The sequence below is a fragment of the Gigantopelta aegis genome, chromosome 2, assembly GCF_016097555.1.
Source record: "Gigantopelta aegis isolate Gae_Host chromosome 2, Gae_host_genome, whole genome shotgun sequence".
Classification (NCBI taxonomy): domain Eukaryota; kingdom Metazoa; phylum Mollusca; class Gastropoda; order Neomphalida; family Peltospiridae; genus Gigantopelta; species Gigantopelta aegis.
This window is the reverse complement of record NC_054700.1, coordinates 820,056-844,784: the sequence shown is the minus strand read 5'-3', so window position 1 is coordinate 844,784 and position 24,729 is coordinate 820,056. Positions and strand designations below refer to the sequence as shown.

General features: G+C 36.5%; 2 protein-coding genes across 3 annotated transcripts in view; one reads left to right on the top strand and one right to left on the bottom strand.

Annotated features, from left to right (window-relative positions):
• The window catches only part of LOC121379531 (putative leucine-rich repeat-containing protein DDB_G0290503), a 70,385-nt gene extending 66,940 nt beyond the window's left edge, over positions 1 to 3,445 (bottom strand). Inside the window, exon 1 of the mRNA XM_041508178.1 lies at positions 3,370 to 3,445. The gene's annotated coding sequence lies outside the window, so the exon portion shown is untranslated. The remainder of the gene's footprint in view (positions 1 to 3,369) is intronic.
• Positions 3,446 to 4,240: 795 nt separating this feature from the next.
• Positions 4,241 to 24,729, top strand: part of LOC121379506 (asparagine--tRNA ligase, cytoplasmic-like) — a 43,802-nt gene continuing 23,313 nt past the window's right edge. The window contains exons 1-7 of one of the 2 annotated variants that reach the window (XM_041508153.1): positions 4,241 to 4,402; positions 15,067 to 15,149; positions 15,997 to 16,065; positions 17,580 to 17,672; positions 19,174 to 19,263; positions 20,307 to 20,385; positions 21,565 to 21,635. In XM_041508153.1, coding sequence (XP_041364087.1) covers positions 4,363 to 4,402; positions 15,067 to 15,149; positions 15,997 to 16,065; positions 17,580 to 17,672; positions 19,174 to 19,263; positions 20,307 to 20,385; positions 21,565 to 21,635 — 525 coding nt within the window. In that variant the 5' untranslated portion in view covers positions 4,241 to 4,362. The remainder of the gene's footprint in view (positions 4,403 to 15,066; positions 15,150 to 15,996; positions 16,066 to 17,579; positions 17,673 to 19,173; positions 19,264 to 20,306; positions 20,386 to 21,564; positions 21,636 to 24,729) is intronic. The other variant, XM_041508160.1, reaches the window with a different exon arrangement.

Here is a 24,729-nt window from a genome sequence, read left to right as displayed (position 1 = left end):
CTCCAACATCTGGCCTGGTTACAGACTACACAGACTTACAGACGTGTACATGATGTCTTATGCCATCAATTATTTATTTACTGTTATATATACAGTGACTCAGACATGCTCCGGTGATCAGGGTCGGATCAGGGCTTTAGATCTCACTAATTTGGGCACAATTAATGGAGACTTTTGTCTTTTCTTAACACAGGAATGTTGTTTTAATTCAGCATGCCTATACTGTCATTAAGTATTAACAGCTGCTGGAGAGTTGTCTATATTCAGAAAAACCAGCCTCGGTGGCATTGTGGTTAAGCTATCAGATACAAGGCTGGTAGGTACATGGTTCACAACCCGGTACCGGCTCCTACCCACAGCAAGTTTTAACGACTCACTGGGCAAGTGTAAGACCACTACACCCTCTTCTCTCTCACTAACCACTAGCTATTAACAACTATAACCCACTGAGGTGTGTGCCCAGGATAGCGTGCTTGAAACTTAATTGGATATAAGCACAAAAATAAGTTGAAATGAAATTCAGAAATGTATTTCAAATTATTTAAATATGAATAAACTTAACATTTCAGTGGTTTTGAAAAGGAACTATTTTGAGGTCAGCGTGTCTACTTAATTTGGGTGTGTTTATTTTTGGCACAATGTTTAATTCGCCTTTACTTTGATGCAATCTAAAGCCCTGGAGATGTACTGTGGTAGAGTGTTCACCTGAGATACAGACTGGTAATGCAAAAGCCATAGTATGTACCATCCTGTCTATAGAAAAGTGAATATAAAAGGTCCCTTCCTGCTTCATCGGTAGTATTAGCCTATGCAGCAGTGGTGGGTTTCCTTACTCTGTTCTGCCGAATCCCTCTCTAGTTCCCTGCCTCCCATTCTCCCTCACTTCCTCTGTATCCAGAGTCGAAATAACATTGAATTAATGAATGTTTAATGACACCCTAGCTGGCACAAAACACACATCGGTTATTGTGTATCAAACAAAGGTATTTATGAGGATCAACATCAATTTAAAATTCTAAAACTAGTAATAAATAGTATAGACATGTAGCTACAATATGTACAATGTACATGTATGTTTAAACCAAACTGGTCAATATTCCTAATTAAATATTTATTGGCAAAAACAAAATATTCTCTTTGAACATGGCAGTGAACATTTTGTTTAGCAAATTAGCATCAAGCACATCGCGATTTGAGAGATCACTAGTACAGTTCTGAAATATTCAATAGTAGGTACAAAACTTTAAAATTCTATAGTTTATTATGATGACACCATATATGTGCACCAGAGCACATTGAATAATTAATCATCAGCTACTGGATATCAAACATTTGGTAATTCCAGGCTTCTGAAAATTGAAAATTTGCATTAACCATTTATGGGTTCCACAAAATCATAAATTTAGTTTTTACTTAATCCATCATGAACATGTAAATGATGTCATAAATTCAATGGGTTACACAAACTATACTTACGCGAGCGACACACAAACAGAACTATCACTCTCACAATTTTCAAAGGCCTGTATAATTCAAACACTCAGTCGTCGGAAAAGACCCACTGTATTTTTCCATTATTAATAACCATGCAGGCATTGAATTTAGGAATATTTCTTAGGATTCTGCCAGAATCCTAAGATTCTGCCAGAATCCTAAACATGATTTAACATTTAGATATTTGGGGATTCTATCTCATAATGTTATAAACGCTTCTCACCCATAATCGGGGATTCGCAGAAGCAAGGAATCCTGCGAAATTTGCAGCTTGGTAGCATGCAAAGAGATCTTTTATATGCACTTTCCCAAAGACAGGACAGCACATATATCACAACCTTTGACAGTGTTTCTGCTAGAAAGAAATTTTTGGGTATGGCACTATGGAAGTGAATGCAACCACAGTCAACAGAGGATATGGAGGGCCTCCCCCAGAAAGAAAATGGGTTAAGTTTAAGGTAGGGTTCAGAAAATCATACAGTAATGATAAGAGTAATTAACTGGTATTCGTGAATATTTATTCGTATTCGAAACCCCATGTTCATGATACGTATCGTATTCGCCACTTGGTGTATTCGTTGCAGCTCTAATACTAGCCCGAGTACTCTGACTGTAAGAGAGCTAGACGGACATTTGGACATAAACACGCTCTCATTACAGTCAGAGACCAACCTATGTCTTTTTTTGGCAATTCCTGACTACCAAACGGTAGGCAACGAGTCCCGCTCTAATACCACAACAATCCTATATTTGACGTCAAATACCTTTACATCAATCATTTTCGAGTTAAGTGATACAAAAAAATCCACATATTAATCACTAATACACATACTACAGAAAGAAACCCGACAGCACCCACATTCAGCTACGCTTCGTGACACTCCGTCGCAACAATTGCAAAGCTCGGCGATCTATTTCGAGACTGGGCGATTCCGCCTTGTGCAGCAGTTACAGGGGTCATCTCATAAGAGGAGGCAGTACGTAGCACATACTTTTGCCGTATCCTGTCGATAACACCCCAAATGTATCCTTCAAATTCAAAATGGAATCAATAATGTGTAATTGTTTTGGTTTAATGACGTAATGAAATCCAAATTCATCCAAAACGGCATTAGCCAACTCTTCCATGTTGTAACTTCGCTTGATATGAGACGGCCCCTGTAACTGCTGCACAAGGCGGAATCGCCCAGTGCGCGATCACGTGGTCTACATCTCGAAATAGATCGCCGAGCTTTGCAATTGTTGCGACGGAGTGTCACGAAGCGTACCTGAATGTGGGTGCTGTTGGGTTTCTTTCTGTAGTAAGTGTATTAGTGATTAATATGTGGATTTTTTTGTATCACTTAACTCGAAAATGATTGATGTAAAGGTATTTGACGTCAAACATAGGATTGTTGTGGTATTAGAGCGGGATTCGTTGCCTACCGTTTGGTAGTCAGGAATTGCCAAAAAAAGACATAGGTTGGTCTCTGACTGTAATGAGAGCGTGTTTATGTCCAAATGTCCGTCTAGCTCTCTTACAGTCAGAGTACTCGGGCTACTCTAATACACACACACACACACACACACACACACACACACACACACACACACACACACAAAGGATACATATCTAGATATACCATAGAATAAGTTATCTCAATAATATAAATTACTAATTAAAGTAAGAAAGAAATCCACAAAAACGAAGGGACCAAATGTATTGGTCCACGAACATCATGGGACGAATTTGGATGCAAGTATAAACACAATCCAACGAAAATTCAATTGCGTAAACCAATATTTTACAGCAACTATTATCATAAAATTACAAACCTGTGTTAAAATAACAACCAGGCTCACGAGCCACATCGAAAACGATAACAAAACACTTACACAAGTTCTGATTGCACCGTCCTGTCAAATGACAGATCGAACACCGTTCCAGCCATGATCTACTGATATTTGCAATCACGCATGCCCAGTCATTGTTTTGGTCATTACCGGGGCACTGCCAATATAAGTTGTAAAAACCCCGTTCTAGGCTCCATTCCATGTGTTACGTTGTCAATAATTCTGTTTGGCTTGGCGTGAATACAAAAAAACCCACAAAAAAAAAGCAAAAAATTTCAATTTGTAAAACCATTGGGAACAATATATAAATAAAACAATCCTCATAATGTTAACTGTCTCAGTGTCTGCCTATAATTTATAAAGTTTGCTTCTTTTTTTCTTTTCTTTTTTTAAATCGATTTTGTTTGTTTGTTGTTGTTGTTTTTAAATATTACATATATATTTTGATCATCATTATTTTGTTTACGAAGATAATATGAATAAATCAGAAACCTGTCATTTGCTTGATTAATTTATGTGTAATTTCACAAGTCTGCTGAGCAATAAAATAAAATAAAACATAAATAATAAAATAAATAATAACAAAGAACTAAAAGGCCCAAAGAAAGTTGTTAAATGCCTGAATAAATATATAAGAAATATTTATCTCCAAAAGTACTTTTTTCTAAAAATGCTTTATTTCTTGATCATTTTAAGTTTTATATTAGGAAATATTATATTTCAGGTAGTTGGGGTGAATTAGGTTCCTGGCGTGACAAGAAGGATGTAGATGATCTCCAGTTGAAAAACGTTCCTTCACGACTTTGCCAAAATACCCTCTGGGCTCTATTCTAACGCCTTGGATCTCCGACCCATTGGAGGAAATTTAAAATAAAGGAAATATGAAGGAGACTGGTTTTTCTTAACTTGCTTTCGAATGATATGTCGTCAGTCGTTTGATGTCCCACATGTTGCATCATCGTCGAAACAAATTCGTCGAAAGTATTACTATTCAGTTCAATCTTTACTAGGAAGACAAGCCAGATCAAGAGGATAATGGCAGAGGTGGCCACAGGTATTGACAAGATTAGTCTTGGTGAGTTTTACTGTGATAAATCGGCCAGTGAAGTTTGGGTGTCACTCCTCCAGATTTCTGCCGGTAATGAATCATTGAATAGGCCTGTCAGAAATGATTCACAGCTGGCCCACTATATCATGACTATATCCTGGGGTAAAAAAGATGGAAATTTATCAAAACCAATTATATCCCTCAGCACATTTAGAAATGTATTGAAGAGACTGTATCCTGGCGTCATATGTTTTCGATACGATAAGCAAAAAATTAAAATATATCCTGGCGTCACGTGTTTTCGATCGTTTAAGCGAAATATATGAATAAAATACAAATAAAAAATTGTAAGTATTTAATAATTTACCTACCTGTTGCCACAATAGTTTACCACATAAAACACCTGTAATCCGCAATGAATTCCATAATATCCTTGGAGAAAACGTCTTGCTTTGTCGTAAAGGAATTTCCTCTGTATTTTAGTAAGTCACATGTTTTCGATCGTTTCGTTGGTCGGCTATTTTCTCGGTCGCTGTTGCGTTGTATGGAGCACTATTGATGTCATATTTTACACTTAATTCCACGTTATATAAATGATTTAAAAATGTTTGTAACTTTCAATCAATGTTACTTAACTTTCAGAATAAAGAAAAATTTAGGCTAAACGTTTAACATATTTTACATAATTGTTTTCAGTTTTTTTTTTTACTCCAGTGATTATTACTCTTCCTTTTTATTATGGCAAGGACACCAAAATTCGGAATGTCTTCGTACAACCCTAACTGGAGTGCAAAATTTTAAATGTACCCAATGCTGACATGCCGGATAGGTGCATTGTGCCCACGAAACGAAGCAAAGTGAAACACAGTGTTTGTATTCGTCTGGTTGGCTCTTCTTGCACTTGCAGCAAAGATCGCTAGGGTCGTCAGATTCCTCCGATGTATCGTCTTCGTCTTCAAGCTGCCGTTTTGTGTTAGCACTGGGTGGGAGAAAAATTCCTGACGTACTTGGTTTTGGTGAATCTTCAGTTTTCTTTGATTTTGTACATTTTCTTTTCTGCAATCCTTCCTTGTTTTGTTTGTTCTTTTGATGTTCCCTGATATCTTCCAAAACCAAATCTTCCGTGATGGCTTTACCACTGACCACAGCACTGAGTACTTTCCTCTTCTTAGTAGGTTTTGGTTTTCTTGTGATCACTTCTTCTGCAGTTGTGAAATCCCGGTCTTTCTGAACGATGACTGCAGGTTGGCGGGTGTGAGTGCTGCACAGTAAGCTTTGCAGACAGTCTCACAAAGGGAATGTCTGTCAATACCCGATGTTGCATGTTCGCGTATGTAGGTATGTCTCATGCCATTGTAAATGCGTTCGAACGGGCCGAAACATCCCACATCCATTGGTTGAAGAACATGCGATGTGTGAGCAGGTAATACAAAAATAGTATGTGCCTCGCTCGTGCCCACTGGATCAGGGAAACATTTATGTGTGACGTGTGACCATCATAAAGAATTAAGACAGGCTTGTCAGAAGATGCTGCTGGAACATACTTTGAAAAATGTTCTTTAAGATACTTTTGAAAAATATAAGAATTCGACCAACCCGTTTCACTAACGGTTCCTGCAGTGCCTGCCGTACAACCTGCTAACAATTCCTCCCGCATGCACTTTCCCTTGAAAACAAAATACGGTGGTATGGCAACACCAAGGGCATTTCCACACCCAATAACCGCAGTAGTGTTGGACCTGCTCGTTGTTACAGCAACTGGGACATTGGAACGTGATGCAACAATAGATGGGGGTTTGTGATTTTCTCGATGCCTTTTTCATCAATGTTGTAGATGGACTCTGGACTGTTTCGTAAATCATACTTGTCTAAAATCTTTTCCAGGCTATCAAAGTATTTGTTGATGGTATCTTTTGATGTTGCTTTGGCACGCATGATTTCAAGTGATCGTGGTTTTTGAACTCTAAGCTCGGGCCATCCTTCATAAACCCATAAAACCATCGCAGGGAAAATGGTTTTTCACCCTTTTCTCTTTTGCCAAGATGAACAGCAAGGTCTGTGGCAATATTAAGGACTTCAGTGCAGGTATACCCAAAGCCCACAGATGACATAAACTCAACATGTGTCACTAAAGTTTGCTCCTCTTCTTGAGACAACAATGAGTCTGGTCCTGACTTAACACAATCGATGTCCGTTTTTCCGCTTAGAGTATGGTGCAAGGTGGAGTATGGCACTGAACAAATCCTAGCTGCTTTTTTAATCGGCATTCCCTGAGTTTTAACTGCCTCATATGCATTTTCTAAAGACTGGTGATTGTATTGTCTGTAATTTACATTTGGTCGGTTGATCACGGCCTTTAAAAAAAAAAAAAAAAAAAAAAAAAATCAAACTCCTAAAACAACGGTACATAATTTTTAAAGGAATATCATTTTTTTTATTTATTAAATATAAAATTTATTTATAATTATATAAAATACATACATAATTTATTGAATATCAATTCTAAATTTGCCCATAACTGTGGCAAATTTTAGCTTATGAGAAAAACCCTTAATTAAAATATGTCCAAAACAAGGTAACGTCAAAAACAACATAAGATTTGCCCCAAATTGTCTTCCATATATTTTTATGGTTGCATGAGTATCACGTTGTATATCACGTGACTTTTGACAGATGTGACGTCAGTGTAGCAGCCGACAAGTTTACAACATTTTTTGACAACTAGATATTGCTCCGTAAAGCATTTTCTTCATACCAAATATGTACATTAGTGAAAACTGATAAAATATACTATGGTTGTAGATATTTGAGTTAAAACTTACCATTGGAAACTTGACACGCAGCATTTTTCTCTCGGAACAAAAAGTGACTTCCATGTTCGTTTTCGTTCTTGTGGTGACGTCAATGCTCGCGCATTCTCGCACTATTGCAATTACAAATGAGCGATCAAAAACGCGTGTCGATCTAAAACGTGTGACGGTACGATAATAAAAACAATACTTCGTACATACAATACTACTTTACCTTTCTCAAGTCACATTAGTTTATTGTAAAAAACAGTGATAATTTCCCATGAACACCAAATTTTCCTCCAAAAACACTAGCTGCTAAGTTGTACAGGTGTTTCCGCTATATTTTCACAAACGTCATATGTTTTCGATAGTTTCATTGGCTGTCTATTTTTGTCCTTTTTATGGCAGTGAAGGATCTATACTCCGTGCAATAATTTACATCAAAATCTTCTTTTGAAAATAAAATCATATAATGTTTGTAACTTCAGACCAATAGACAGTGTTCATTTAAAACATATTTACATTATGTTTTCGTCATAGGTTAATGTCTACTCCTCTTGTTATACGTATCAACGACACCTAAATTCAGACTGTCACCTTAAGTACTCTGACAGAGATACAGAACTATATATTTTCAAAAAATCTAATTCCACCAAACCACCTTTATTTGTAGTAAATGTAAATGCACATGTAAACATGTCCCCACCAGAAATTACCGAAAAGATCTTTGCTGTGAATAACATAAGAGGTAACCCAACCAGCCTTCCATAAATTTTATTGTTCAGTGTAATGATCACGTGGTATATCTTCGAACTTTGGCAAGTCAGATGTCAGTGTTGCAGACGATAACTTTGCAGGGATTTGTGATACCTGGATTTCGCTATGTGAGGCATTTCATTAGTACCAAAATATTGCATTACGAAAAACTGATAACATGCACACTATTTATGGTATTATAATTAAAACATGAAGTTGGCAGCTTGACTTGAAGCATTTTTAATATTGTGAGGTAAAAGACACTTCGTTGTTTATGTTTAGGCTGATAGTGACGTAATATCTCGCATAATCTCGCGATACATGCAGTTACAAACAAAGTATCGAAAACATATGTCGATCGAAATTGTATGACGGTACGATATATGGTAGTTTCCAAACAACCCCTGGTCAGACTGGTATCAGGTCGTTTTGCCCTTATTCCTGTGTTGTTTCGCCCCCATACTGGGTCGTTTCGCCCTCTATACAGAAAGAAAGAAGTTTTTTATTTAACGACGCACTCAACACATTTTATTTACGGTTATATTGCGTCAGACATATGGTTAAGGACCACACAGATTTTTTTAGAGGAAACCTGCTGTCGCCACATAGGCTACTCTTTTACGACATGCAGCAAGGGATCTTTTATTTGTGCTTCCCACAGGTAGGATAGCACAAACCATGGCCTTTGTTGAACCAGTTATGGATCACTGGTCGGTGCAAGTGGCTTACACCTACCCATTGAGCCTTGCAGAGCTCTCACTCAGTCGTGACCATGATTAATCATTTGACCGGAAAGAAGCCCATATCTTTAAATAAACCCCATCAATGTAACATGAGATTAAGAATGAGTTTAACACCATAGAGATTTGCAAAGGTCTCCTTTCAACAATCGTAACAGTGTATAACATTGTTATACTTGTTTCTTTTGGTGGTGTCGCCTATGTTTATTCGATCTACTTGAGCCAAGCCAAAACAACGGAGATGTATATTTCAGAAGGTGCACATGCAACACGCTTTGATTTAGCAGCTGAGCTTTAGCTGCAAGGATTTAATTGACAACTAATTTACACAAGGAGGCGTGGACAAGACCAGTTTAGATCACACAAATAATTATAAACGTTCTAAGCTGTTTCATACTTGTTTGTGTGTGTGTGTGTATATATATATACGTGCTACTCTTACACCTGCCAGTCCCCTCTCCACCCACCCCAACCCTTTCCTGTCCTGGACGGAGGAGCAAGCTGAGGCCGGCACCTGTGCCCATGACAGGCGTGCGCTAAAACAGCTTGCTCTGAATGTGCACGTTAAACCCTATGATCTGACCTAACATGATTATGAAAGCACTCCGTTTAAAATTTCAGTCAAGTCAAGTCATATTTAAATTGCACATTCAGAACAATTTTAGTTCTTATAAATAATAAAATTGAAGTGAAAATATTTTAATTATATTTTTGGGTGGGTGGGGTGGGGGAGGGATATAGCCTATAACAATGACTGCAGGGTGTATTTGAAAGGGGTGGGGGGGGGGTATGGTGTCGGTTCAATGGCCTGGGAGATGAAAATAAATGTATTTCACGGTCTGAAACTGCTTCCCTAAGAAATGTTTGAATTTCAGGTGTTAAAATGTCACATTTCCGGCCTTCTGAACAGAGTAACAGGAAAAATGGGAGAATGAGGACTATTATGTCGGTACCTTTTAGGATATTAACATTTATTCCATTGATAGTAATATAACGTTGGATAAAAATGGGACTGACATGGAATTTTACCCAAAATATACCAGATTCTTCTTCGTAGTCTTTTATTATTTGGTTTTTGTACTCATTATAACGCCTGAAAAAAAAGAAAGAAAATAGATCAAAATATTATAAACCAGTAAAAGATTTAGCGTGGAAGTTTTCCCAAAATAAAATTGTATGGGTCAAATTAACAGGTGGACTATACCGGGTCCGCAACAATAACAACACTAGCACTAGATACAACCTATATCAAAGTTCATTTTGGAAATCACGCCAACACATATTAACAAAGTAGCTCGCAGACGAAACGACTCGTGATCGTTGGTCATATCGGCGGCAAACATACATGTATAGAGGATAATAAACGAGTTACCAGTTATTATCAAATTTATGTCCCGAGTGAAATAATAAATAATGATATTGGTACAACTAGTGGAGAATACACATGCAAAATAAACAGCTCCAGATAAAACCTGTAACCTAAGTTCCTTTTGTAAAAAAAAAAGTAAAGTTTGTTTTATTTAACGACGCCGCTAGAGCACATTGATTTTTTATCTTATCATCGGCTATTGGACGTCAAACATATGGTCATTCTGACACTGTTTTTAGAGGAAACCCGCTGTCGCCACATAGGCTACTCTTTTTACGACAGGCAGCAAGGGATCTTTTATTTGCGCTTCCCACAGGCAGGATAGCACAAACCATGGCCTTTGTTGAACCAGTTATGGATCACTGGTCGGTGCAAGTGGTTTGCACCTACCCATTGAGCCTTGCGGAGCACTCACTCAGGGTTTGGAGTCGGTATCTGGATTAAAAATCCCATGCCTCGACTGGGATCCGAACCCAGTACCTACCAGCCTGTAGACCGATGGCCTGCCACGACGCCACCGAGGCCGGTTAAGTTCCTTTTGTAAATCACGTAAACACATTTATGTAACTAAGCATATCGCAGACCCGGCGATCGTTTGTAACTTTGGCGGTATAAACACACACTGGTGTGCATGTATGGCTACTGGTGAAAAAAAGAGCATATTTCATTATGGGGTATTTTTCCCAAATCAAATTGAATGGATAAAATTAGCATATAAATATATTTGACATAAAAAAAAAAAAAAAAAAAAAAAAAACGGAATATTTTCCCCAAATTAAATTGTATGGATTAACATTGAAAAAAATATATACACATGCAAAAAAACCCAAAACGACAACAACAGTAGAGAGAGATATCTACAACGACATTCCTAGAAAAAGAAAATATACATATAGCTGTACGTAATACAAACGGCCCCTGTATCGAAGTTCTTTTTGGACATCACTCCAGCACACATTTATTTAACAAAGCTCGTAAACGACATGTAACCCGCGATCGTTGGTCAAATCGGCAGTACACGTACACAGGTAATATTGGTACAATTAGTGGAGGAAAAAGGTAATGGGTGTTAGAGAGAATACATCTGCTACAACAACAGCTCCAGATAAAACCTGTACTCATGTTCCTTTTGGAAATCACATGAACACACATTTATTTAACAAAGTTCGTAAGCGACATGTAACCCGCGATTGTTGAGATCGTTGGTCAAATCGGCGGTACACGTTTACAGGTAGTATTGGTACAATTAGTGGATGAAAAGGTAAATGGGTGCTATATGAAAACATTATTTATGTAAAACCACTGTGTAAGGAGCTGTGGGAAAAAAGTACAATATAATACATAAATCAAGGTAGGTATATTTTAAAACTTTGTACAGAAGTGTTTACAATTAATTCTGGATGGAGTTTAAAAGGTTCTAAAACATTTCTGTTGCTAAATATATCATTTCTTGTTGGCTTGAGATGATCACACTCCACCAAAATGGGGCGCACAGTCGGTGTACACTGACAATGTTCACACTGAGGGGGGGGGGGGGGGGGGTCCTTCTTTAAAATACACGAATGCGTCAAATATGTATGGCCGATGCGGGCACGGCACAAGACTACTTCATCCTTCCTGCACCGCCTGTAGGATGACTGCCACTCTCCCAGGACTGGCGTGACAGAATGAAGTTTGTTTGCATCCGCACCATCCCAATCATCTTGCCAAGTCGAAAAGATATATTGATTAATATGAAATTTAAAATCACTGTAGAGGACACCAACATGGACACGGGGCAAGTTGAAAGCAGACTTGACAAATTTAACGAAGATACACAAAAAATAGTAAAAAGTAAATACTACAATATACTAATGCTCCAAAATTTGTGGCAGCACCTGAAAAGATATCATAAAACATACTAATAGACTTAGCGGGGATCAAATACCATATATGTAATGTATTTTTATTGGCCAAACAAGAAAATTAATAAAATTTAAAAACTAACAACCCAGCGAACAGATTCGACATCCCAGGCCTGTGGGTATTTAGATGGGGGGGGGGGGGGGGACAACCCGCCCCACTTGCACTCGAGGACAAAAATGAATAAAGGTAAAAATATGGCTTGTGTCCCATCTCCACACTATGGAGGCTGTGATCCCCCGCAAAGTTGTGCACCCTGCCCCAGATATTATTCCTACCGACCTGGGAACCTGATTCCCTCCGACAAATAAAACAGTATCCATAGCTGCCCATGACAATCGTCACATAGCAAAAGCAAATTTATTATTTTTAAATGTTTATTAACACGCAGTATCCCCCCCCCCCAATCCTTTTAAAAACACTTATTTTTATCATTTTCTCTTTTTTTATTATTATTATTTATTTAACTTTTTTAAATGTAGTAAATGTAAAAAACAGATTCGAAATCCCCTCACACATGAAATGAACTGTCCACTGCTGTGCTAAATATCACGTGCGCAAAACCAAGCTTATTCTTTCGTCTCCCCTTTTTGTCTCGATTTCACTTCTTTCCTTAGTAAACCGAGAACTCTCCCTTCTCCATACACTCCTGTTCATTGTTGTTTATTGTAATCGTTTCCCATTGAACGATTTACAAGGGTTATTGGTTATAAAAATCTATTATTTAATTATTATTTTCATTGTAGTGCGAATGTCTTGTAAACACGTCAATCGCGATTTAAAAAACCCCCACGTGAAATACATATATATAGATATATATATATATATTATAATTCATAACAACTAACAAAAAAAAAACCCTTAGAGGCTCAAATCAAGTAGCTCATGCACGTTTTCAGTGTCTGCAGCTACCGCCGATAAACCGTCTTAACAGAAAATTTTCAAATTTGGTAGACTAGTCTTGACGCTGTCTAGCTTGGTTGGAGTCGCCGTCTAGATGCAATTATGGTTGGTTCGCATACTGTACATGCCTGAGGGGCATTGGAACTGACGGTGCTGCTGTAATGACTGGTGTTCACAATGGGGCTGTTAAATTAATACAAAATAAACAGATTATTTCTCAAAATGCTGTGGGTGAATTACATGTATAAATGTGAGGCAGTAGGCTTACACTGTGCTGCACATAAACTTAATTTAGCTGCATCTCAGGCTGGAGATAGCATGCCATATGATATCGGGCATATGTCAACAAATTCAAAGCTATTCTTAGACAGTTGTATGACTTTTATCATAATAGTGCTGTTAGGTCTGCAAAGAAACATTAAAAATCGATTTACCGACAATAATATCATGGAGGCTTTCAGCTTGTTTGACTCGCAAAAAAATGATAGAAATGCAGATGACTATGCAATTAGTCACATAAAAACACTAATCCAGAGATTAGCCAACAAAGGCTTAAAACTTGTTTATCCAATTATGGCATTTCTTGCAGAGATTTACATGGTTCTACCACCACATACAGCAGACTGTGAAAGAGACTTCTCCCAAATGAAACTGATAAAAACAATTCTTCGCAACAGAATGACAGAAACGACTTTAAACTCAATTATGAGAATTGTAATTGAGGGTCCTAAATTGGAAGATTTTCCATTTGAAACAGCTGTTAAAATATGGTCAGAAAAGAAAAACAGACGCCTTAAAGTTTAATACACTTTATTCAACTGTTAACTGATTGGCACCAAGTAGTAAGTTATTGCCTTTCAGCCTTTGTGAATACCAACACAGTACTTTCTGCTTTTTCTGGGATGTTATATCTTTTCATTTAGCAGCTCATATATTTGCTAAATAATATAAACCTGAGATATAAATTAGAAAAGCTAATTAAAAATAACCCAAAAGACCGATAAGAGCATCTGCAATGTAAAAAAACGTCAATGGGGAGCATGCATTCAGCCCTCCTAAATTTATTGGACGGACCTTCGAATTTTGCCCGGCACCGAATTTTTCTATAGGCACATCCCTGGCCTTGATTCAATGATTGTATCTCAACGTCCCTAACTGCGATATACTTCCAACTCCGTTCAGTTTGTTTTCTCGTGAACAGTTTGCACAGTCAACATCCGATTTATTGTCATCTGCTTGTTGTTTGTTTGTGAGGGTTTTTTTCACATTTCTAGAATTTTTTTATTAACAATAAAAACTTAAATTACTTTTCTTCTTACATTAGACAAAACTGAAATTATTTGCAAAAAACATTTTTTGTAGGAGGATGGGACAGACTATAAATAGGAATTGGTTGGCTTTTGGGGTGGGGGGGGGGGTCAAAATTATCAATGTGTAACAGTGACAAAATTGTATTAAATTGGATAGCAAATTAATTTTGTACTAAATTTGTGACTGTTCTATATCGGAAAAATTCACAACATATGACAAACAATTCTGATAATTACAAATAATACAATTTATGTATTTATAAATCAGTTTCTAATGTTCTTCCCATGGCGGGACGTAGCCCAGGGGTAAAGCATCCGCTCGATGCGCTGTCAGTCTGGGATCGATTTCATTCAGTGCATGGGCCCATTGGGCTATATTTCTCGTTCCAGCCAGTGCACCACGACTGGTATATCAAAGGCCGTGGTATGTACTACCCTGTCTGTGGGATGGTGCATATAAACGATCCCTTGCTGCTAATCGAAAAGAGTAGCCCATGAAGTGGCGACAGCAGGTTTCCTCGCTCAATATCTTTGTGGTCCTTAATCATATGTCTGACGCAATATAACCATAAATAAAATGTGTTGAGTGCAATATTTCCTTCTAAATGTTCTGGCCATGACTTGATTTATGTAATAACATGCCATTTGATGTAATGACTTCATTTTTGTAATGTCCAATCAGAGTAAATCATATGACGGCAGGAAGATTGTAATTATTAAAAAGTACACATATAGGACTTTTTGAGATAAGAAACACACAACAAAAACAAGGGATTTTATAATTAACTGGATCATCTTATCCAGTTTGAAGCCAACAATGTATGTAAGTCTTGGGGTAAATTTGTGACAAACAATAGTTATATTTGCCTTTACTGCAAAAATGCAGACTTAAAACTGTACAAATCCACTTTTGTTTCAGGAGAGCTGTTCACATCTGAGAGGTGCGGCAGTGATGAAACAGGAAGTGGATCCAAGGACAAACCTTTCAAGACTGTGTTACAGGTTTATACATACAGTGAAACCCCTCATAACTGGACACCCACACAATTGGTGAAAAGTCCCGTTTTAAAGAGTATCTCTTTTTAGAAATCTTCTGTACTAATAATTTGAAAGAAACCGTGAAAAATGTCCAGTTTTGAGGGAATTCCAGTAACATGATGCTGCTGGTAGTATAATTCAAGTGTATACACCAAACAAATTAAACACTGCTATTGGTGATCACAATATAATATGAAACAATAGAGTTGAGTCGCAATAGGCTACAAATCGTGGAATTCCAGTAACATGATGCTGCTGGTAGTATAATTCAAGTGTATGCACCAAACAAATTAAACACTGCTATTGGTGATCACAATATAATATGAAACAATAGAGTTGAGTCGCAATAGGCTACAAATCGTGGAATTCCAGTAACATGATGCTGCTGGTAGTATAATTCAAGTGTATGCACCAAACAAATTAAACTGCTATTGGTGATCACAATATAATTTGAAACAATAGAGTCGCAATAGGCTACAAATCGTGGAATCCCAGTATATATGAGAATAGTACATTTTTATGTGACATACATGTAGATTATTGAGTCTTTATGTTTGATTTACAAATCACGCCAAAGAGAAACTGAACAGGTCATTGTTTTGACATTTGTTATGTGATTTTTAAATTGGATTATGTTCCAATGACTTCAACTTCTCACAACTGCTAATAACTTGATGATTTAAGCCAACTTTAGGTGGGAAAGAAAAGGGCCATTTCGCCCAATGGTGTCGCAGATGTTGTTGTTTTTCAGTTACTGATGTTTGATTTGTATTTGTAGACTAATGTTTGTTATTTTAAAAACTATTTCCAGGCAATGAGATATACAGGAAAGGAGCCATTCCCAGTGATCTATGTCGATCGAAAAGATGAAAGTGGTGATGTAAGTCCCTCATTCTTTTGCCATTAACTAAACTAAAAATGATCTCCCTTTTAGAACCTATAGATTTCACACTTAAGCTGTATTCTAAACAGATGCAGGCCTCCACGAATTGTACAAATGACCGTTTCATTCATGCATCGGTTATACCATTTTATTTGGAATAACCGATTTACTGTTCGTGTAAAATGTACTGAATGGTTAATCCTGGCAACTTACCAACATATTTTTATCGCGAGTACAAACATTAGACTTGCTCCCGATGCAGTACTTTTTCGTAGTCGTCACGTTTGTATAAATATCTTGCAAAGTAGGTGCATTCCCATTGGTTGTTAGAAGGTGTTATAGCCGAATTTAACCAATCAAAAATGGCGATATTGTGATGGTCATTACAATCTCGAACTGGATCAGCAACCAGGGTAAACCAGAGTCACAGTGACCCTATTATTAACTGTAATTCCGAATAGGATAGTGACAGTGACGATGACGACAGTATCAATGATAACGACAGTGACGGTATCCACTGTTCCTTAGATGAGGAAGATGGCACCGAGTCTCCCACTCACAACTGAATGTCATGACATTATATGCACATAAAAGACTAATATTATAAAATTAAAGGTAAGATATTGCAGTGAATTCTTATTCATTCACACATAGTTATGCACACATGATGATGTGTTTTATATAATATATCAAGCCTGACATTCACAATGTTTTGGTAATTTATTACAATAGTTCTAATCATTATTATTATTTTTAAATCTCTTAAACATTTGTATACATTTACTTTTTACTTACCATTGCCACTCTCTTGTTTCTCAAAATTAAGGATATAAATTTTTTTTAAATTATAAAGAAAAATCAGATTATGCAAAATCTTTTGGCATAACCCCTTTTCAGGTTATGCTAAATTTTAATTTGCGCATGCCTGAGATGCGACCAATGGGATACTATTTATATCCTAACTAGATGTGACCATAGCAACAGTCTTTATTTTTAAATTGTTGTTGACAGTTGAAGTTGCCAAGTAAAACTTGTCCGGCTGGTTAATATATTTTGGTCGCTCACGTCGCACAAGAAAAATAGAAGCAATTACTATCCTTATTGTGTTGCACGCTCAACTACATCAATCTGTTAGGATGCAGGAGTTGAAATCAGTGGTTTGTAAAACAATTGCTCCTGTCGCCTGCCTCCTGTTAGAATAGAGCTTTACCTGTGGAACCTACCATTTGTGAACAAACATAGAACATTCCTTTCCTCTCTCAGTTTAATTAGAAAATCACTTTGAGATGATTAATGTTGCTCAATAAATGTTGTATGTTGATGTGTACACTACTGATATTTTGGTGGCTAAATGTTTTCTATTATCTCCCTTGGTATACTTAATGTCAACATTTTAAAATCTGTTTGAAAGTTTTTCCTGTTTATTTTCATCATATTTTTGTCTTGGTAGATGTATGTATGATTGCTCCTATTCCTATAATTATATATATATATTTTAAAATCTGTTTTAGGGATTTGAGGCTGTTTCCAAAACTCAGATGAAAAAGCTACATAAAATCTGGCAGAGGGAAATGCACAAAGCCAGTGATAAAAGCAAGAAAGAGGTAATACTGCGGAAGAACTTTAATGATTTAATACCAAGACTCTCAAGTCATTTTGTGTAGTTGGAAACAATCTTTGCTTCTCAGATTTCAAGATGTATATAATAAAAGTAAAGTCTTTGTTTAAAACCACAAGTTTAAAATCTCAACGTTTCGTCGACTAAATGTTGACCTCGTCAGAAGATTTCAGGATGGAATGCTAGAAAGTAAGAAGAAGTTCTAGAAATTAGTCTGAAAATTAAACTTAGTTTTTAGTGTTTACATTTTTAACAGCAGTGTCGAAGATTAGAGAGAAATGTACATAATAGTGTGAGATTTATTTGATCTCTTCTTAACATCAAGAATTCTTGATATATCTACAAATGTATCTAAAATATTGTCAAAAATATAATTGAAAGCAAAAGTTGCTTGTTATGTTGATTGTTAGAAAGCATAGTGTACATTATGAGTGTAATCTGCTGCCTGTGTTGGTTTCAAGCCTTGAATACTGATTTACACTTCACTTCATAAAGGTAATGGACATCCTGGAAGATCATGCAATGGACATTTTGGTCTTGTCTTTAGGTGTGGAGATGTGGCACTTAGCCACTTGGTAAAGTACTTGCCTGATACACAGCAAAGTCAGTCTAGGATTGATCCCCGTCAATGGGCTTATTGGGTTATTTCATGTCCGAAGCAATTCACGACGATTGGTATATCGAAGGCTGTGGTATGTGCTATCCTGTATTGGGGATGGTGCATATAAAAGGTCCCTTGCCACTAACAGAACAATGTAGCAGGTTTCCTCTCTATGACTGTATGTCCAAATGTAGCAGGTTTCCTCTCTAAGACTGTATGTCCAAATGTAGCAGGTTTCCTCTCTATGACTGTATGTCCAAATGTAGCAGGTTTCCTCTCTATGACTATGTCCAAATGTAGCAGGTTTCCTCTCTATGACTGTATGTCCAAATGTAGCAGGTTTCCTCTCTATGACTGTATGTCCAAATGTAGCAGGTTTCCTCTCTATGACTGTATGTCCAAATGTAGCAGGTTTCCTCTCTATGACTGTATGTCCAAATGTAGCAGGTTTCCTCTCTATGACTGTATGTCCAAATGTAGCAGGTTTCCTCTCTATGACTGTATGTCCAAATGTAGCAGGTTTCCTCTCTAAGACTATATGTCCAAATTACTAAATGTTTGACATCCACTAGCCAATGATTAATAAATCAATGTGCTCTAGTGGTGTTGTTAAACAAATTAAACTTTAACTTTTTTTATAGGCTTGGAAAATCACAGAATCTTGATTTCTGTAAAATTAAAATTGATTAATAACGCATACCCTTAAACAACATACATGTCGAGATGAGGTGCTAGCATCAAACAACTGTAGCACTTGTTATACGTGTACATGTATATGTATAGTGATAGTCAAGGAAATATTCATGAAAATCATTGAGAGAAAAAACACCTTGTGGAAAAGGCGTTTGGAAAGTCATGGAAGATAATGTGATTTTAATATATTTAGACAGAAGATGCAGAAAGGAGAGACAAAAATCTGGAAGAAGCTCAGAAGATCAAACTAGAGATGGATGCAAGTTTACCGTCTCCAAAGCAGGTGCGTACTCAGAAATTACCACAAGAGTGGTCGTTATGTACATTATAAAATCATAAAATATTAGCCATCTTAAAATTCAATGAAATCCAAGACAACAGTCAACTTATACATGTATTTAGTTGAAAATTGCAGTAATGCATGCTAACTAATTATTGTTGTTATTTGTTATCCTTTTGGTTTAATCAGTAGCATGTAATTATTGTTGTGTGTTCAGTTAATCATCAACAAAACAATCGGAATAGTCTGTTGTATGTCTCTTTAGGTTTTGCGTCAAGAAATATTGGCATCATGTATGGCTTTGCTACATTTGCAAAACAATTATCCTTACTAACCTTTACTGATTTAGAGTATTTTAAAAGTGAATGAGTCAGATTGAATAGGATGCATATTGAAACAACAGATAGTAAAATAAATGGTATCTAATGGACAGGAGTATACATATAGTATTCTATTTTTTTTATGAAAACCAGAGCCAAGTTGTTCAAAGCATAGTTAAGTTAGCCATGGGTTAGACCCATATGTTCCTTTTAGTTATTTTTGCACGAGTATAAATTAAACTCAAGTTTTCATTGTGTATGGATTAAATTGGGTTGTCCTCAATCAAGTTACAAGATTATGTTTTCATTTATTATGTGTATCGATTCAGTCCTTGCTTTTGAACATTTCCGTTGATCACTGGTTAATCTAACTAACGTTTGCACAACTAGCCCCGTGTTTAAAATCAATTGAAACATCTTTTCCAACTAAAATGTATTTACAGTGCTTCAGCTTGCAGGTAACTTGTACGTCTTGGACAGAAATTAGTTTGTCATGTTTTTTTCATTAGTTTGGCCTTTCAACTATTTACATCTTTTTTACCATTAACTTGCATTCTACTTTTTTAAAAATTGCTTACTTTGTCAACTTTTGGCAAATCTATTGTGTTTCTATTGTGACTAAAACATTATTTTATGTGAAACCTAATAGATATGTACATCAGAAATTAGCATCATCTGTTGATGTTTTCTCGCATTATTAAAATAAAACTATTTTTTATTTTCTAGATAAAGATTCGCTGCTCTGTTGAAAACCGTAAAATCCGAGTGAAGATATTTGGGTGGGTCCACAGATTGAGAAGACAAGGTGCTTTTTATAATTATTATTATTTTTTGTTTAATGTATGCCTAATTAATGTAGCTATCAATTCTTGTTTTGTAAGAGAAGAAAGCTCCCCAAAGTTACCCAAGTTTCACGTCCAACCAAGTTTCACATCCAACCAAGTTTCACATCCAACCAAGTTTCTCATCCAATAGCTGACGATTATTGGATCTCTGAACTCTAGTTACTAAGTAATGTTGTTAAACAAACCAAGCTTTGACTTTTAATTTATAATTGTGAATACAATAGTTTTATTTTCCTTGAGCTCAAACAAATCTAGTTCATGCATTAAATTTAGAACACATGGTTGTAATGAGAATGAGTAATGAAAAATGAAATAGGTTTCCTAGTTGAATGTTTTTGGTGTTACCATTAAATGGTTTACACCAAAAAAGATTTTGAAATTGAATGTTTCAAATTTCAAGATCATTAGAACTTAAAGTGAAGTATTGGGTATTTCGGTGATTTATGAATGAATGTGATGGAAAGCAGGCCTTAGGATTTCATGGAAACAATTGTTTCTGGTACTGTGTTGGTAAAATCGCAGAACCGAAATTTCGTTTTCTATGATTATTTTATCGAGTACGACTATTCAACAAAAATAATATATATATAATTATTTTAAAAACAGTTTACGATTGGTTCCCATGATCACAAGACATGGAACCGAAAAGTGTTTCCCATAAAATGTGAAATCCTATGGCCTGGGAACAGTTCATTACGAATGTAAAAATCACTTCAACGGACTCCCATCTGATAGTTTGAAATATTTCTCCCTGGTTTGGGAATAAAGAAGTTGTATGTGTTATCGGTGATGAGTAAGATATTAATTCTGTTGTCTGTTGATTGCTAGGGTGAGAAATAGTCCAATGGTAAAGTGCTCACCGTATGCACAGTCTGTCTAGGATTGCTCCCTGTCGGTGGGCCCATTAGGCTATTGCTATTTCTTGTTGAAGCCAGTGCACCACGACTGGTATATAACAAAGGGTGTGAGATGGTGCATATAAAAGATCTTCTGCTACTAATGGAAAAATATAGCAGGTTTCCTCTCTAAGATAATGTCAGAATTACCAAATATTTGACAGCTGAAGATTAATAGATCAATGTCGTTAAACAAAACAAACTTTAAAAAGCTTTTTTTTGTAAACTTTGTGTTGATTGCAGGAAAGAATCTGATGTTCATTGTGTTGAGAGATGGAAGTGGATACCTACAATGCGTGTTGTCAGACAAGTTGGTGAGAAATAGATTTTTACTGTACTTCGACTCATTCCTCCGTAAATCTGAGCACCAGCCAAAACAGAAAACAGGGTAATAATTTGGTAAAGGGAAACATGTTCAAATGTTTTAGTACCAAATTATGTGATTAAATGATTGAAGGAAAATATTTTATTTTATTTGAACACAACATACTACTTGTTATTCTTATACCAAATGTATAATGTTTGTCATCATTGAAAATATATAGTTTTTGTTTTAATTTAATTTATGAAGTATGTCTGGTTGGATATACGTTCTGGAGAAACACTCTCACTTACTCTCTGTGGTGGCCTCTTTAAAATAGGCCCATTGGGCTATTTCTCTTTCCAGCCAGTGCTCCACAACTGGTGTAACAAAGGCCGTGGTATGCACTATCCCATCTGCGGGATGCTGCATATAAAAGATCCCTTGCTGCTAATTGAAAAGAATAGCTCATTGTGTGGTGGCAGTGGGTTTCTTCTTTCATTATCAGTGTGGTCCTTAACCATATGTCCAATGCCATATAACCATTATAATAATTTTTAAAAATGTGTTGAGTGGTGTGTTGTTAAATAGAACTGTTCTTCCTTCCAAATAGCCATAATATAAGAATGTGTTGAGTGGTGAGTTGTTAAATAGAACTGTTCTTCCTTCCAAATAGCCATAATATAAGAATGTGTGGAGTGGTGCGTTGTTAAATGGAACTGTTCTTCCTTCCAAATAGCCATAATATAAGAATGTGTCGAGTGGTGCGTTGTTAAATGGGACTGTTCTTCCTTCCAAATAGCCATAATATAAGAATGTGTCGAGTGGTGCGTTGTTAAATGGGACTGTTCTTCCTTCCAAATAGCCATAATATAAGAATGTGTCGAGTGGTGCGTTGTTAAATAGAACTGTTCTTCCTTCCAAATAGCCATAATATAAGAATGTGTGGAGTGGTGCGTTGTTAAATGGAACTGTTCTTCCTTCCAAATAGCCATAATATAAGAATGTGTGGAGTGGTGCGTTGTTAAATGGGACTGTTCTTCCTTCCAAATAGCCATAATATAAGAATGTGTGGAGTGGTGCGTTGTTAAATGAACTGTTCTTCCTTCCAAATAGCCATAATATAAGAATGTGTGGAGTGGTGCGTTGTTAAATGGAACTGTTCTTCCTTCCAAATAGCCATAATATAAGAATGTGTGGAGTGGTGCGTTTAAATGGAACTGTTCTTCCTTCCAAATAGCCATAATATAAGAATGTGTGGAGTGGTGCGTTGTTAAATAGAACTGTTCTTCCTTCCAAATAGCCATAATATAAGAATGTGTTGAGTGGTGTGTTGTTAAATAGAACTGTTCTTCCTTCCAAATAGCCATAATATAAGAATGTGTTGAGTGGTGTGTTGTTAAATAGAACTGTTCTTCCTTCCAAATAGCCATAATATAAGAATGTGTGGAGTGGTGCGTTGTTAAATAGAACTGTTCTTCCTTCCAAATAGCCATAATATAAGAATGTGTGGAGTGGTGCGTTGTTAAATAGAACTGTTCTTCCTTCCAAATAGCCATAATATAAGAATGTGTGGAGTGGTGTGTTGTTAAATGAGACTGTTCTTCCTTCCAAATAGCCATAGTATAAGAATGTGTGGAGTGGTGTGTTGTTAAATGGGACTGTTCTTCCTTCCAAATAGCCATAATATAAGAATGTGTGGAGTGGTGCGTTGTTAAATAGAACTGTTCTTCCTTCCAAATAGCCATAATATAAGAATGTGTGGAGTGGTGTGTTGTTAAATGAGACTGTTCTTCCTTCCAAATAGCCATAGTATAAGAATGTGTGGAGTGGTGTGTTGTTAAATGGGACTGTTCTTCCTTCCAAATAGCCATAGTATAAGAATGTGTCGAGTGGTGCGTTGTTAAATGGGACTGTTCTTCCTTCCAAATAGCCATAATATAAGAAAGTGTGGAGTGGTGCGTTGTTAAATAGAACTGTTCTTCCTTCCAAATAGCCATAATATAAGAATGTGTGGAGTGGTGTGTTGTTAAATGAGACTGTTCTTCCTTCCAAATAGCCATAGTATAAGAATGTGTGGAGTGGTGTGTTGTTAAATAGAACTGTTCTTCCTTCCAAATAGCCATAATATAAGAATGTGTGGAGTGGTGTGTTGTTAAATGGGACTGTTCTTCCTTCCAAGTAGCCATAATATAAGAATGTGTGGAGTGGTGCGTTGTTAAATGGAACTGTTCTTCCTTCCAAATAGCCATAATATAAGAATGTGTGGAGTGGTGCGTTGTTAAATAGAACTGTTCTTCCTTCCAAATAGCCATAATATAAGAATGTGTGGAGTGGTGCGTTGTTAAATGGAACTGTTCTTCCTTCCAAATAGCCATAATATAAGAATGTGTGGAGTGGTGCGTTGTTAAATAGAACTGTTCTTCCTTCCAAATAGCCATAATATAAGAATGTGTGGAGTGGTGCGTTGTTAAATAGAACTGTTCTTCCTTCCAAATAGCCATAATATAAGAATGTGTGGAGTGGTGCGTTGTTAAATGGAACTGTTCTTCCTTCCAAATAGCCATAATATAAGAATGTGTGGAGTGGTGCGTTGTTAAATGGAACTGTTCTTCCTTCCAAATAGCCATAATATAAGAATGTGTGGAGTGGTGCGTTGTTTAAATAGAACTGTTCTTCCTTCCAAATAGCCATAATATAAGAATGTGTTGAGTGGTGTGTTGTTAAATAGAACTGTTCTTCCTTCCAAATAGCCATAATATAAGAATGTGTTGAGTGGTGTGTTGTTAAATAGAACTGTTCTTCCTTCCAAATAGCCATAATATAAGAATGTGTTGAGTGGTGCGTTGTTAAATAGAACTGTTCTTCCTTCCAAATAGCCATAGTATAAGAATGTGTGGAGTGGTGAGTTGTTAAATGGGACTGTTCTTCCTTCCAAATAGCCATAATATAAGAATGTGTGGAGTGGTGCGTTGTTAAATGGGACTGTTCTTCCTTCCAAATAGCCATAATATAAGAATGTGTGGAGTGGTGCGTTGTTAAATGGAACTGTTCTTCCTTCCAAATAGCCATAATATAAGAATGTGTGGAGTGGTGCGTTGTTAAAT